The 16,993-nt window shown below is 44.1% G+C and overlaps 2 protein-coding genes across 2 annotated transcripts in view; one reads left to right on the top strand and one right to left on the bottom strand.

Annotated features, from left to right (window-relative positions):
• LOC141104959 (uncharacterized) overlaps window positions 1–16,993 on the top strand; it is a 664,134-nt gene that overhangs the window by 545,284 nt on the left and 101,857 nt on the right. The gene's annotated exons all lie outside the window — the stretch shown is intronic.
• LOC141104807 (uncharacterized) lies at window positions 2,184–13,633 on the bottom strand. Its single transcript, XM_073594571.1, has 8 exons — window positions 13,509–13,633; window positions 9,922–10,036; window positions 9,148–9,282; window positions 8,936–9,059; window positions 8,722–8,819; window positions 8,451–8,639; window positions 8,160–8,295; window positions 2,184–3,616 (listed from the first exon to the last, which is right to left on the bottom strand). The coding sequence occupies exons 2-8, from the start codon at window positions 10,015–10,017 to the stop codon at window positions 2,568–2,570; spliced, it is 1,827 nt and encodes a 608-aa protein (XP_073450672.1). The 5' UTR covers window positions 10,018–10,036; window positions 13,509–13,633; the 3' UTR covers window positions 2,184–2,567.

The raw sequence follows: 16,993 nt of genomic DNA, 5'->3' as shown, positions 1-16,993 counted from the left end.
GTCTTACCCCCCCAAATAAGCCCTACCCTGAAAATAAGACCTACAAGGACTTTAACTAGGGCTTATTTGGGGGGTAGGGCTTATATTGCAGCCATCACCTTCAATCACGCTAGGTCTTATTTTCGGGGAAACAGGGTACACTTGTTGTCACTGGGAAGAATTACCCCCTTACAGATAGTTAAAAAGATCAGTGGTGTCAGAGGGAACTTATCTGAGAGGCGGAAGTTGCTCATTGCTCAATGAACCCCTAGCAACCTCTGGAGGAACCCTAGGATTCCATGGAACCCTGGTTGAGAAACCCTGTATATAAAAGGATGGAATATTCTGAATACCACATAGGTGTTATTTCTACCATTTATGATGAACCCTTTTGTTAAAACCACACGCAAAGTGCATTCAGCAGTGATCACCACAGGTAATCTCTGTTTGTGCAGACAGCTAGGAATAGCTGCAGCCACCGGCGACGTGTCATTATTTGTGTTTTTTCAGGACAAATATTTACATTAAAGAGTATTTTTTACACTATATAAAGAAAGGGGTATTGTGTACACTGCCTCTTACATAACAGTGACAGAAATCCTGAGTGCAACATACATAATTTGGGGTAACCCCCATAAGTGCAGGAATAACCAGAACAAAATGCATTAACTCTGCATTAAGATCGTCTTGGGCCTCTGGTAAGAGAAGAAAAACAGATATAAATAAGAAAGAGAGTAGAATAAGGGAGAATAACAGAAAGTAGGGAAGAGAGAGAAGGAAAAAGGAGAGGGGGACCCGGGACCATCCAGGAAACCAGTCAGAGCCGATCCATACTAGCTAGAGGGAGTTCGGGGAAGGCATATTCCAGCCATGGCTCCCAAACTTTAAGGAACTTGGTATGCGTGTCTGAGTATACTAGACATTTGTTCATTGACCATAATTGACGTCAAGCGGTTTTTCACTTCCTGAAAAGGGACCGTGTTTTTTTTCCATGCTTGAGCAATCGTCCTTTTGGTCACTATGAACAGATAGGTTGTCAATTTCTGTTGACGAGCAAACAAACCCGGGATGGGGCAATGTAATAGTGCAAATTTGGCCTCTTTACGGACATTTAAATGGAACAGAGAAAACAACAAAGGAGAACATTATTTAACCCAAAACAGGTCGGCAAAATATCTAACAGACTCCATGCACAGTATGTAAGCATTTTTACCAGTCTGCAGGTTGATGTGGAGAGACCAGGCAGGTTTCTTTATAGAAATCACTTTCAGACTCCACTATCTCAGAGAGAATAGCCAAAAATATTCTGCATTAATGGAGCACAGGAATAGGCTGAAAAATGGAGGACAAAGATCATGGTTCAGCCTTCATCGAGCACTATAAAATTTACAGATGAAGAGCAACAACGGAAATATTAAGTGTGGCACCCTGACAGTGCCGCAGGAGCATAATACGCTGTGAAAAATCACTGAGGAGCTATGCAGGACACACCAGTAGCTCAATTGCATAGTGAACAAGGAGCCACTGAAGTGTTGAGAAAAAAAAAAAACAGATCTCTAGAGCCAGTCCTCCCATATTCGAACGAGTACTCAAAGTCCACTAATGCATGTGCAGCCCCTTCAGTGTGACCCCTGCGCTCTGTGCATTATGTACTTCCGACCCTGTGCTCTGTGCGTTATGTACTCCTGGCTCCTGTGCTCTGTGCATTATGAACTCCTGATCTCTGTGCATTATGAACTCCTGACCTCTGCGCTCTGTGTGTTTTCAACTCATGACCCCTGCGCTCTGTGTGTTATGAACTCCTGACCCCTGCGCTCTGTGCATTATGAACTCCTGACCCTTGCGCTCTGTGTGTTTTGAACTCCTGACCTCTGCAATCTGTGTGTGTTATGAACTCCTGACCCCTGCACTCTGTGTATTATGAACTCCTGACCCCTATGCTCTGTGCATTATGAACTCCTGACACTTGCGCTCTGTGTGTCTTGAACTCCTGACCCTTGCTCTCTGTGTGTTATGAACTCCTGACCCCTGTGCATTATGAACTCCTGATCCCTGCACTATTTGTGTTTTGAACTCCTGACCCCTGTGCTCTGTGTGTTATGAACTCCTGACCCCTGCGCTGTGTTCTGTACTCCTGACTTCTGTGCCCTGTGCATTATGCACCCCCCCCCCCCCCAACTACTTCCTTACAAACTCCTGTACTCTGAGAGTTATGCACTCCCGCACAATGTGTTCTACGTACTCTGGACCCCTGCATTCACCACAGTACTCTGTGCATTACAGACTCCCACACCATATTGTACATTACATGCTACTAACCAAAATGCTGTCTCAACAGTTGCTGCCAAGCAGTCTTCTTTAAGGTAGGCTCAGTGTAAGCTCTTTGCGAATATCAGTACCCACAAAAGAATATGTAATGGAAATGTTTTTTTTTTTTTTAATCATTGTACTGAGGTTTACACATGTCTGAGATGCTCGCTGTGGCACCTATGATTCATACAGAAGACATTTCCTACATTCAGGACACTAATCGAGGGTTGTGTGGGTTCTCCGATGTTTGCCAAGATAAGACTTCTTTGCATAACATTTCACTCAGGGCAGGAATACGGCTTCTTCTCTGTGTGAGATTTTTGATGTCTGACAAGTTCTGATTTCTGAGAATAAGATTTCCCGCACTGAAGGCAGGAAAATGGCTTTTCCCCTGTGTGGTATAACTGATGTACATTGAAATGGGACTTCTGTGAAAAACGTTTTCCGCATTCAGGACAGGAATACGGCTTCTCCCCCGTGTGCGATCTCTGATGTCTGATAAGATGGGTCTTCTGTGAAAAACATTTGCCACAGTCAGAGCAGGAATATGGCTTCTTTCCCGTGTGCAATCTTTGATGTATGTAAAGACTGGACCTGCGTGAAAAACATTTCTCGCACACGGGGCAGGAATAAGGCTTCTCCTCTGAGTGGGATCTTTGATGTTTATCAAGTTCTGATTTCTGTGTATAACTTTTCCCGCACTTTGGGCAGAAAAACTTCTCAGCAGTGTGCAATTTCTGATGTATGGAAAAATAGGACTTATGTGAAAAACTTTTCCCGCACTCAGGGCAGGTATACGGCTTTAAACGTGTGTGAGATCTTTGATGTGTTTCAAGTTCTGATTTCTGTGCACAACGTTTTCCACACTCGGGGCAGACATATGGCTTTTCCCCCGTGTGTAATCTCTGATGCCTGGAAAGATGGGCCTTCTGTGAAAAACACTTCCCGCATTCAGAGCAGGAAAATGGCTTCTCCCCGGTGTGAGATCTGTAATGTTTTAGAAATGTTGATTTATGAAGAAACCATTTCCCGCACTCAGAACAGGAATACTGCTTCTCAGCTGTTTGAGATTTCTGATGTTTAGCAAGACTTAATTGAGAGGTAAAGTCTTCCCAACATTCCATCTGAATCCCGGCACCATCCCTCACAGTACGAGGTTGCTCAGAGTCAGAGGGATTCCATGGTCTATCCACACTGTGAAGTCCACCATCCATAGTGGAGCTCATTGTCTTTTCTCCTCCACAATCTCCTGTGATGTCCTCGTCTTCCATTCTATAACCTGGAGATAACGTAGGATGATACTTCGAGGGTTTCTTCATGGCGCGTCCTTTAGGAAAATAAAAACATGATTGATTGATATGAGAAGGACCACCCTAATAGTGACAGATCAGCAGCAAATCTGATCTGTTACTTTTACATCAACTGTTTAGCTGCAAAAATATGAGAGAGTTAGGTCACCTAAATCAAGATTCCATCTGGATCAGGTAGATATGAGTGAGCAGATGTTCTCTGTGGATGTCCCAACCAGCTGGGACTCTCCCCCCTCTTCAGTCAAAGGGCCTTTGGTCCTCCTCCCAGATCACTTCTACATTTACACAGCCTTGTCAGAAGAGCAGGAACCAATGGGGACTGGGAGGTCCATGCTCTTTACCACATAACCACAGTAAGGATGTGGAAGGGAGTTCCACATCCTTACCACACTAATGCCGTGTACACACGGTCGGACTTTTCAGCTACAAAAGTCCGACAGCCTGTCCGACAGACTTTCAACTGACTTTCTAACGAACGGACTTGCCTACACACGATCACACCAAAGTCCGACGGATTCGTACGCGATGACGTACACCGGACTAAAATAAGGAAGTTGATAGCCAGTAGCCAATAGCTGTCCTAGCGTCGGTTTTTGTCCGTCGGACTAGCATACAGACGAGCGGATTTCTGGGTCCGGCGGAGTTACGACGTAAAGATATGAAGCATGTTCCAAATCTAAAGTCCGTCAGATTTGCGACTGGAAAAGTCCGCTGAAGGTCCGGTGAAGCCCACACACGATCAAATTCTTCGCCGGATTTGGTCCGTCGGCGTCCGTCAGACCAGTCCGGTCGAAAAGTCCGACCGTGTGTATGCCCCATTACACTAAAGAATAGACATGTGCAATTCGTTTCGTTCCGAATTTGTTTTTTAACAAATTTTGACAAATTCGTTAATATCTGAAATTTCCGAATTTCCAAATTTTTCAATTTCCAAAAATTTCCGAAATTTCCGAATTTCTGAAATTTCAGAAATTTGTAATTTCAGAAATTTGTAATTTGAAAAATTCGTCTTTTCGGAAATTTGAAAAATTGGACATTCGTAATTTCGGAAAAACATATTTTCACATTTCCGAATTTCCAAAATTACGAAATTTTGAAAATTCGAAATTTCATAAGTTTAAAAATTCTAAAATTTGGAAATTTGAAAATCCAAGAATGAGAATGAAAATACAAAAGAATGAAGATCTGAAAATTCGAAAACCAGAAAATCTGAAATAATAACTAATAATAAATCTTAAATTCTAGGTATTGGAATTTCCTTTCAACTTTGGCTGTTAGTGAACGTAAAGAGTACAAATTTTATAAAGTTACGAATTATCTGAAATAACAAATGAAAAAAACAGCCAAATTTGAAAGGAAATTCCAATACCTATAATTTAATAGTTTTTATTTCAAATTTTACTGATTTTCTTTTTTTTCAGATTTTCGAATTTTTGAATTTTCGAAAATCCGAAAATGCAGAAATCCGAAAATTCGAAATTCAGAAATTTGAAAATCCGAATTTCTGAATTTTCGAATTTCCAAAAAAAAAACAAAAGAAACGAATAAAACGAAAACGGAAAAAAAATAAATTTTTTGTCAGTGCACATGTCTACTAAAAAACACCTTATGTTCTCCCAGAACCCCGTCTCCCACGCTCCATGACTGCTGTGTCCTTCGAACACAGCTGATCATAGATTGCGGTAAAGGGCCAATCACAGTAGCCCTTTAACATGTGATCAGTTGTGTCTAATCATCAATCGTGTAAACAAACTTGCCCGTTATCGGCAGTCCTTTCATCCCACGCTGTGTCTGTGTGAGGAAACAGCCAATACTTGGCAAGGCTACCAGTACTTTGTTTACACTGATCATCAGTGCCCCAATTAGCAGAGCAGCCCCATCAGTGCAGCTTATCAGTGCCCATCTGTGCAGCTACTCAATGCCCATTAGTGCAGCTTATTAGTGCCCATCAGTGCAGTCAGTGCCCATCAGTGTAGCCTGTGTCCATCTGTGTAGCCTATTGGTGTCCATCAGTGCAGCTTATCAGTGGCCATCAATGCCGCCTATCAGTGCAGCCTCATCAGAGCTCATCATGGACTATCAGTGCAGCTTATCAGTGCCCATCAGTGCCGCCTCATCAGTACCTCCTATCAGTGCCCCTCAGCGCAGCCTCATCAGAGCCTCCTCATCAGTGCCCATCATGGACTATCAGTGCAGCTTATCAGTGCCCACCAGTGGCGTCTCATCAGTGCCCCTCAGTGCCGCCTCATCAGTGCCCCTCAGTGCCGCCTCATCAGTGCCCCTCAGTATAGCCTCATCAGTGCAGCCTCATCAGAGCTCATCGGTGCCCGTCATGGACTATCAGTGCAGCTTATCAGTGCCCATCAGTGCCGCCTCATCAGTACCGCCTATCAGTGCCCCTCAGCACAGCCTCATCAGAGCCTCCTCATCAGTGCCCTTCATGGACTATCAGTGCAGCTTATCAGTGCCCACCAGTGCTGCCTCATCAGTGCCCCTCAGTATAGCCTCATAAGTGCCCCTCAGTATAGCCTCATCAGTGCCGCCTCATCAGTGCCCCTCAGTATAGCCTCATCAGTGCCCCTCAGTACAGCCTCATCAGTGACTCCTCATCAGTGACCATCATGGATTATCAGTGCAACCTCATCAGTGCTCATCGATGACCATCATGGACTATCAGTGCAGTTTATCAGTGCCCATCAGTGCAGCCTCATCAATGCCCATCAGTGTCACCTATCAGTGCCCCTCAGTGCAGCCTCATCAGTGCCTCCTCATCAGTGACCATCATAGACTATCAGGGCAGATTATTGGTGCCCATCAGTGCAGCCTCATCAGTAAAGAAGAAAAATTACTTATTTGCAAAATTTTATAGCAGAAACTAAGAAAAATCGTTGGCCTTTTTTTGTTTGTTTAGCAAAAAATAAAAACCCCAGTGGTGCCTTAATACCACCAAATGAAAGCTCTACCTGTCTCAAAAAAAAAATTATAAAAATGTCATATGGGTACAGTGTTGCATGACCGTGCAATTGTCATTCAAAGTGTGACAGCGCTGAAAGTTGCCCTGGGCAAGAAGGGGGGGGGGGGGGGGAGGGCCCGGTATTGAAGTGGGTAAGATTGAACAGTTTCTTATCCAACTTCATAGTGTGACCGCGTGTCTTCTGTAGAGACCTCAGGTTAAATAGTTTCCTCCCAATCCTAAAGTTCCAATTCAAAGATTGCAATATTACGATCATATCCCCTTCTCAATCATCTCTTCTCCAGGGAGAATACCTTTGTAGTCATTCCTCATAACTGAGTTCCTCCGGCCCCTTTATTAGCTTTATTGCCCTTCTCTGGATTCTCTCCATTTCAAGGACGTTCCTCCTGAGGACTGGTGACCAGAGCTGGTCAGAATACTCCAGATTGCGGCTGAACCAGAGTTTTGTATTGTGGTAGAATTTTAGTTGATCTAGTTCTTTAATGCATGCTAATAGTCTGCTGGCCTTGCTTGCCGCAGCTTGGCATTGCACGATATTGCTGAGTCTGATCCGCCAGACTCACCAGATCATTTTACATCCTCGATTCCCCCAAAGGTTCTCCCCCTAGCGAGTAACTCGCATTCATATTTTAACTCCAGAGGGCATTACTTTTACATTTTTCAATATTAAACCTCATCTGCCATATAGCTGCCCACCCTTCTATTTTATTGAGGTCTCCTTGTAGAGTTACTTAATGCTGCTGGGAAGTTATTGCCCGGCTTAGCTTTGTATCATCAGCAAACACCGAGATTGAAGTATTTATTCCAAAATCTTTATCATTTATAAACAAATTTAAGAGAATTGGTCCCAGGACCGAGCCCTCACTCTAGACCATTGAGAAAATATGCCATTGATCACTACTCTCTGGGCGAGCTCCTGTAACCAGTTTTCTATCCAGGTACGAACAATATCATCAATGCCAAAAGACCTTAATTCGTAAATTAACCGTTTATGGGGTACTGTATCAAATGCCTTCGCGAAAATACCAAATATGTCCACAGTTCTTACTCTATCCAGTATCCAATGACATTCCCCTCAAAGAATGTTAAAAAGTTGGTCTGGCAAAAACGATCTTTCATTTTTTAAATCCATGTTGGTTACTACTAATGATATTCCCATCATCAGATTATTGGATATAGTCTTTTATTATTACTTCCAATAGTTTACATACTATTGATGTTTGGCTGACTGGTCTGTAATTAACAGGTATTCATGGCCTTTTCTTGAATGTTGGTACCACATTTGCTTTTCACCAATTAACTGGTACCAGTTCAGTTATTAAGCTGTCCTTAAATATCAGGAAGTCTGTCCGAAGAAGGACCAACCTAAGTAAGGCTCAGTCTGTGTTATCATATCTGTGCTACTGTAACTAGGAGTGACCCACAACCTAATACTGCCAGCTGAACCACCTGTCAGCTGTATCAGTACAGGGAGGTGACCATTATCAACCTATTATTGGCTGATATTTCTTAGCTCCAGCCCTACTCTGGACCAATCAGTGTGCAGTAACAGAGCAGAGATAAGAGAAGAATATATTATGGGTCACCTGTGCTGATCTCTGTAGGAGTGTCCTCCTCTATGGATGTCCTCATCATTCCAGCCTCCTCCATATATTGCTGATAATCCCTCACATACGTCTCTTCTACTTCACCCTCAACTTTTACGATAATCAGATCTTCACCCTAAACCAACAGAATGGAAGAAAATAACATCTGTAACATAGAAGTATTTATGATGTGAGATCACATAGAAAATATCATCTTGTAGCGTCCACACATCATCTCCACATGTCAGAGTGTTCAATCACTTTATGTTCCCGACCCTCAACTCCACCTACCTGATGATGGTGAGGGATGGTGTGATCTTCCTGTGTGAAATCCCAGGAATACAGAGGACGGGGACATCTCTCTGGTGGGTTTCTGTTACTAGTTGGCTCCATCATATCCTTGGGTTTTTTGTCCATCGCACCATACTCCTCTTCCTCTTCTTCTTTGATACCAATATTTTGTTTCTCAAGGTTTCTGCTCTAAAATGTATAACAACACATTCACTGTAGCAAAAAAGGCCTGTGTATAAATCATAACTTCCAATAATTGTTCTTCATCTACCTGATGATGGTGAGGGATGGTGTGACCTTCCTGTGTGGAATCCCAGGAATAAAGAGGGAGGAGACATCTCTCTGGTGGGTTCCCATTACTGGATCCATCTGTAGGAAACACACACACTGACTGAATACATTGTTTCTATGTGTTTATCAGATGATGGGGGATCTAGGTGGACCCTCCGTACTGCTCTCTCCTTTACAATAAAGTCTCCTCTTACCCGGTGATGTGAGGGGCGGCTGATTGTCCATCATGACGTCCTTGTAGAGATCCTTGTGTCCTTCTAAATACTCCCACTCCTCCATGGAGAAATAGACAGTGACATCCTGACACCTTATAGGAACCTGACACACACAATGATACAGTCACCATCCAGACACATCCCTTGTCTGTTACTGGATAATGTCCCAGAATTCCCAGAATCCTCCTCACCTCTCCTGTCAGCATCTCCATCATCTTCTTGGTGACTTCTAGAATCTTCTCCATGTTGTGTCTCTCAGGTTTTAGGGAGTCACATGGAGGCACTGTGATGGTCATATGATCACCTGACTTCACAAGAGGAAATCTCTGTATTGGAGAACCAATAGGAATATCATGTTAGATCCCAGAATCCTCCTCACCTCTCCGGTCAGGTCTGTGTTTTATTAATAGAGATAAGAGTGATGTCATGTGACCTCCCAGAATCCTCCTCACCTCTCCGGTCAGGTCTGTGTTTTATTAATAGAGATAAGAGTGATGTCATGTGACCTCCCAGAATCCTCCTCACCTCTCCGGTCAGGTCTGTGTTTTTATTAATAGAAATAAGAGTGATGTCATGTGACCTCCCAGAATCCTCCTCACCTCTCCGGTCAGGTCTGTGTTTTATTAATAGAGATAAGAGTGATGTCATGTGACCTCCCAGAATCCTCCTCACCTCTCCGGTCAGGTCTGTGTTTTATTAATAGAGATAAGAGTGATGTCATGTGACCTCCCAGAATCCTCCTCACCTCTCCGGTCAGGTCTGTGTTTTTATTAATAGAAATAAGAGTGATGTCATGTGACCTCCCAGAATCCTCCTCACCTCTCCGGTCAGGTCTGTGTTTTATTAATAGAGATAAGAGTGATGTCATGTGACCTCCCAGAATCCTCCTCACCTCTCCGGTCAGGTCTGTGTTTTATTAATAGAGATAAGAGTGATGTCATGTGACCTCCCAGAATCCTCCTCACCTCTCCGGTCAGCAGGTAGATGATCTCCAGGATAAGGTTTAGTATCTTCTCAGTCATGTGACTCCGGTCCTCCTCCATCCTCACTGATGTGGTCATGTGATCTATGTGGGTTTCTCTGTAGACGAATAGCAGAGAATTATCGGGACTGTATTATATTGGACAATATTAGAAATGGGGCTATAAGGGAATAATAGGTAGGCTGTCCCCAGTGGGAACTGGCACATGTAGATTGGGGGAAGTTAGTGTTTGTCCTGTTTCTTGCTCCCCTCAAAACCTGTTATATTTGGTCCCACCTCCTCCCGCATTAGTGGCCGATCACATACCCCCTCTTATAGTCAGGGGTGGGATTATTCACACTCTATCTCCATTATTTGCTGCTGACCCGGGTCAAAAGCTGTGTGTAGGACATTATGGGTAAGCACCAAAGCTAATCAACTAGAAATGCCACCAAAATTCAAATCCTGAAAGTCAGAGTCAGATTTCAGTACAACCTGAATTGGAGTCTCATTCTTCGTTACAAGAGACTGCTAAGGTGAGAAGTTGACACATCTCAAAAATGAAGAGAATGTTCCGGCTCCATAAGTGGGGAAATGTTCTGACCCTGAAGGGGTTAATTTAGGTTTCCACACTATATATGTGTATATCATCATCTGCTGGAGATAAATGGAAATTGAGGAACCCCCTAGGTGTGGGATTTTAAAGGCACTACCATAACAACAATATATATATATAAAAAAGTATAAAGTTTATTGTACATAGGAAAAGCACATAATGAAAGAAAAATAATCACATCAAAAGGGATGCATAATGGTGTACAAATGTTTAGCAGAAAGACAAGATACACAATCCTAAACCCAACCACGTTTCAGAGATGGACTGTAGTCTTCTTCATCAGGGGTTTTCATAGGAAGTACAGTGTCTAGGAGATGTTAAAATGCACAATGATCAGTAAATAGATCCTAAAGCATAGTGCTACATATTGATCAAACAAAACATACATATTACCTACATCATAATGGCTAAAGTAGTACATAAATGCATCCAAACAATCTTTAAAAAAAAAAAAACGTGAGGAATATTTGAAACGAGTGGTCTCCCACAGATCACATCCACCGGACAGCGATCAGTATAAAATAGAAAAGATTAGTGTAGAGGGAGGGGAAGCAATGGCGTCCCTAGGGGGGGGGGGGCAGAGGGGGCCCTGACCCCCCCCCAACATTATGGTGTGCCCCACCATGTGTCCCCCAATTAAAAAACAGAGAGCGTCCTCAGTCAGCTCCTGCGGGTGATTCCTCCCCCTCCCTCTGCTCGCTGACACTGCATAATGCGAGCACTCACACGCCAGACCAGCGCTGTCAATAGCAAGGGCAGGACAGCAAGAGGAGGCTAGGGAACCCCACAGTTGCAGAACACCAGGGCCCGGTGGCAAGACAACCTTTGCAACCCTGATAGTTCTCCCACTGCTTTGGACCCTTATATTTTCTAGGTATGCTGGCGACATATATCTGTTGTTTTCTGCCACCCTGGGGGGGGGGGGGGGGCAATACAGTAGGAAGGGAGCTCACTGCAGAACATGTGAAAGGGCCATTGTGGGATCGTAGTAAAGGGCCCCAGGATATATATATATATATATATATATATATATATATATATATATATATATATATATATATTGGAAAGCGGGGAATGCCAAACTAGGGCACCCCACCCCAAAAAATCTTCACCCCTTCAGAGCACAAAGAAACAGCAAACAAGGGGGCAATCAATCGAGGGGACAAAATGCCAGGTGAAAAAGGCAAAAAAAGCAAACATCAATTTACAGGGGCATGAATGTCAATAAAAATGGACAAAAACATGATAACACGGAAAAGACACATAAAGAGAAAAATTACTGTTACAGGGGAGGGGGAGAGGAGGAAAAGAGAAGGCATAGCCAGACCATCAAGTAGTGGAAGGGAGGGGGAAGAGCAGAGAGCTGGTATGTATATTATTTCTCCATTCCTCCCGAATCGAAGCCCTCCAAAAGGGTCTAAAGCAAACTGCATCATTTATTCCAGGGGGACGGGCAGCTTTCAAGGTATATATCCAGCGCAGTTCGAGCTGGAGGAGACTCTTATTCCAGTCCCCCCCCTCTCGAAGTGGGGTGGATACGATCAAGGATCAGAAACTTAATTCTGGGAAAGATACCTGAAAGAACCAGGATAGTGTGTCTCCCAAGGGGCAGGTCAGGGTCACAGACCTGCATACTATGAATATGACGATATGCTCTTTTCCGGAAAGGGAGCTTGGTCTTCCCGATATAAAAGCACCCGCAATCACATTTGAGAAGGTAGACAACCCCAAAAGTTTGGCAGTTCGGGGTTTGAAAATCTGCCCATTGGGTAGAATAGGGCTCCTGCTGGTATCCATATATCTGCAATAGCCACATGTACCGCGCATATATATGTGCCCCTGTATTTGCAGTGAACCACCCCCTTATCTCCCCTATATTCACTTTTTACCAACCTGGAGGCCATTGAGTTGGCTCTTCTAAAAGTGAAGGGAGGTGCCTCTGGTAATAAACGTCTTAAACTGGGGTCCATTGTGAGAGTGTGCCAATATTTAGAGACAATTTTTCGGATTTCAAAATGTTGATTACATTATTTTAGGTTATTATTCGCAAGGAACTGTCTGATTCTTTTTTGCTGCCGGGAATAGAGGAGATCTTGTCTACTTCGGACAGTAGCCCGTCGGAATGCTTTTTTCAAAGACGTTTTAGAGTAACCCCTCAGCAGCAACCTGTCCCGCAATTTCCCTGCCTTAAGTGAAAAAAAACGTCATCATTGGTACAGTTGCATCTCACCCTTAAATATTGACTGTATGGTATAGACCTAATTAAGGTCTCGGGGTGGAAGCTGGAGGCATGCAGAATATTATTCCCTGCGGTAGTTTTGCGGTACAGGCTGCTGCTGAGTGTAACGTCATAGTTCCTAGAGACCTGCACATCTCTGATGAGATCATCTTGCCGCGCCGGTGGGACGCCGCTGCGTCATGCCCCTCCGTGGCACTCGCGCTGGGCGTCAGCGCGCATGCGCCGCTCGGCCTGCTCTATTGTGCGGTCCGTGTGGCGTCCTTCGCGCCTGCGCCGTGTGGAGGTGCAGCGCAATGACAGCTCAGGGGGTCCGTCCATGGAGGCTGGGTTTGGACCAACTAATACCCAGCTGTTCGGCACTTTGATGAAGGAGACTACAGTCCATCTCTGAAACGTGGTTGGGTTTAGGATTGTGTATCTTGTCTTTCTGCTAAACGTTTGTACTCCATTATGCATCCCTTTTTATGTGATTATTTTTTTTCATTATGTGCTTTTCCTATGTACAATAAACTTTATACTTTTTTTTATATATTGTTATGGTAGTGCCTTTAAAATCCCACTCCTTGGGGGTTCCTCCATTTCCATATGTATTTGGGATGTGGCACACCTTTATTGTAAGCAGTTCTATTTGGATATCCCTGTTTCATTTCTGCTGGACATAAAAGACGTCACAGTGACTATGGAGGAAGAGGACGGACATGACGGGGGTTAATAGAAAATAATACGATATTATTACCTCCTCTACTGCCACTTCCAGCAACGTCTACTCTCTACTTCTTCCCGACTCACCTCTCACCCGGAACTTTCTATTTATACCTGACATCACTTCCTGTCTTCCATAGAGACTTCCTGTCTTGGTAGAAGTGAGATCACCACCTTGTGGAGCCTAGAGGAGCTGCAGCCCCATCAAGTACAGACAGGAAGTTATGTCGGGTATAAATAGGAAGTTCCGGGTGAGGGTGAATCGGGAGGAAGTAGAGAGGAGACATTGCTGGAAGTGGCAGCGGAGGGGGAAATAATATCTTATTTTCTATTTACACCCAGTAACCCCCCGTCATGTCCGTCCTCTTCCTCCATAGTCACTGTGATGTCTTTTATCTCCAGCAGATGATGATGCACACATGATCCTCTTATTCCTTCTGTATTGAACTGTATTGTAATTGTACTGTCTCCCTTTATATCAGGGATATGCAATTAGCGGACCTCCAGCTGTTGCAAAACTACAAGTCCCATCATGCCTCTGCCTCTGGGTGTCATGCTTGTGGCTGTCGGAGTCTTGCTATGTATCATGGGACTTGTTCTGCAACAGCTGGAGGTCCGCTAATTGCATATCACTGCTTTATATTGTACCTGCTGACTGGTATGGTTGCCACATCATCCCTTTAATCCAGGACACATATTAATTACAGGTATACCCCACTTTTAAGTACACAATGGGGTTTATTTACTAAAGATGGAAAGTGCGAAATCAGGCTCCCTTCTGCATAGAAACCAATGAGCTTCTAACCCCAGATTGTTCAATTAAGCTTTGGTAATAAAACCTGGAAGCTCATTGGTTTTTATCCAGAAGTGAGCCTGATTTTGCACTCTCCAGCTTTAGTAAATAAACCCCATTGTGTATGTAGCACTTACCCCCGAAGGAGCTGCTGGTTTAAATTGGGTCTTTGCCATTACCTCTTACCTACAGTTCACCATATCAGAGACTTAGAGTCTATATTGGGCCTTACGCCCATCAATGTATGCACCAGTCACTTAGTTCTTTTTTTCTTCAATGCTTTCATGAAAAAAAAACTTGAAAGAAGTAGCAGTAAAGAGGTTGAAAGGGAGTTGCAGATACATTTTTTTTCTCTTGTAGCAGATCACTTACAGACTCTTCAGAATAAAGGACAAACACAGCTTTCTCTCTATAAATCTTGTATGGCTGGGTAGATCTCTGCCACAGATCTAGCAACCTGCAAGATGTCTGGACAAGCCTCTCTCACAGACTTAGCAGCCAGTATACGCCTGGATAAGTCTCTCTCACAAACTTAGCAGCCAGACAGTTAGTTACCTTGATTGAATTGTAGAGCAGCTTCTTCACAGTACCAGAACCTTTAAGCTGACCTGGCAGTACTGTAAGGGTAGTTTAAATGTAGAACAGATTCTTCACAGTACCAGAACCTTTAAGCTGACCTGGCAGTACTGTAAGGGTAGTTTAAATGTAGAACAGATTCTTCACAGTACCAGAACCTTTAAGCCGACCCGGAAGTACTGTAAGGATAGGTTAGAGATAGGTGCGTCCTCCAAGTAGGTTAACAGGCCCTTCTGAGAGACCAGCCTTCATCCTGGCTCTCTCCAGCAAGGGTCCTCCCCTGGGTTTCCTCAGCTTGGCTCGGCTTCTTCCTAGCAGCCAAGACAGCCTAAGGACCACCTCTGCGGTAGTAGGCCCCAGACAGGCTTCTGGGCCTACTGGCACAGCTGCAGTGACGTAGCCCTCCAGCCTGGAGGGTCACGAGGTAAGAAGTGCCTAAGCACATGGTGTCTGTCCCATACATACTCTCTCCCAGAAAGCACAGCGGCAGGAACCTTCTACTGGACTGTTTCTGGAGAGAGAATATTCATTACAGTTTCACTAAGTTGTTATTCACACACTGTCCTGTGGTACCAGTGACACCTACTGGCAACAGTGGGAACTGCACAACCAAGTCAATCCCAGAACAGATCCAGTAAACTATATACATTCAATCTGAGCTGGTTACAGCTCAGCCAAAAACTAAATTTACATATGAGCGCCTGGTCAACAGGAGTAGGACGCTACATGTACTTAAAAGTGGGGTATGCCTGTACGCAGGTTCTGAGGCTGATTTAATGCAGATAAGGCACCAAGTGAGTTTAATTACCAACTTAATCAGCCATAGAACCTGAGTAATTAATGTGTGTCCTGGATTAAAGGGATGATGTGGCAACCCTACTGACTGGACAGGTGAGGAGGATTCTGGGAGGTCACATGACATCCTTCTTATGTCTATTAATAAAACACAGAGCTGACCGGAGAGGTAAGGAGGATTCTGGGAGGTCACATGACATCACTCTTATCTCTATTAATAAAACACAGACCTGACCGGAGAGGTGAGGAGGATTCTGGGAGGTCACATGACATCACTCTTATCTCTATTAATAAAACACAGACCTGACCGGAGAGGTGAGGAGGATTCTGGGAGGTCACATGACATCACTCTTATCTCTATTAATAAAACACAGACCTGACCGGAGAGGTGAGGAGGATTCTGGGAGGTCACATGACATCACTCTTATCTCTATTAATAAAACACAGACCTGACCGGAGAGGTGAGGAGGATTCTGGGAGGTCACATGACATCACGCTTATCTTTATTAATAAAACACAGACCTGACCGGAGAGGTGAGGAGGATTCTGGGAGGTCACATGACATCACTCTTATGTCTAATAACAAAACACAGACCTGACCGGAGAGGTGAGGAGGATTCTGGGATTCTAACATGATATTCCTATTGGTTCTCCAATACAGAGATTTCCTCTGGTGAAGTCAGGTGATCATATGACCATCACAGTGCCTCCATGTGACTCCCTAAAACCTGAGAGACACAACATGGAGAAGATTCTAGAAGTCACCAAGAAGATGATGGAGCTGCTGACAGGAGAGGTGAGCGGTGCTGGGAATTCTGGGACATTATCCAGTAACAGACAAGGGATGTGTCTGGATGGTGACTGTATCATTGTGTGTGTCAGGTTCCTATAAGGTGTCAGGATGTCACTGTCTATTTCTCCATGGAGGAGTGGGAGTATTTAGAAGGACACAAGGATCTCTACAAGGACGTCATGATGGACAATCAGCCGCCCCTCACATCATCGGGTAAGAGGAGACTTTATTGTAAAGGAGAGAGCAGTGGAGGATATGGTGGGCTCTAGGCCACATATGGTAGCAAAGCGGGCTAGAAATTTAGATGATACACTGGTCCAATCTGAATTTACCAGAATGCAGAACAGCAACTGGCTTACCGATATGCCCAGACTTAAGGGAATGTATCCTTGTGGCCACTGTGGAATGTGTTGTTATGTCGAACGCTCAGGGGTGTTCACTGACTCTGAAAGAAAACATGAATTTGAGATTCAACATTTTATTAACTGTGCCACCACACGGGTACTCTACATTCTCGAGTGCCCGTGTAAAAAACGATATGTTGGCAAGACGAAACGTCAAC

Source organism: Aquarana catesbeiana, linkage group LG08 (genome assembly GCF_042186555.1).
Source record: "Aquarana catesbeiana isolate 2022-GZ linkage group LG08, ASM4218655v1, whole genome shotgun sequence".
In the NCBI taxonomy this organism is placed as follows: domain Eukaryota; kingdom Metazoa; phylum Chordata; class Amphibia; order Anura; family Ranidae; genus Aquarana; species Aquarana catesbeiana.
This window is presented reverse-complemented; position numbering and strand designations above follow the sequence as displayed.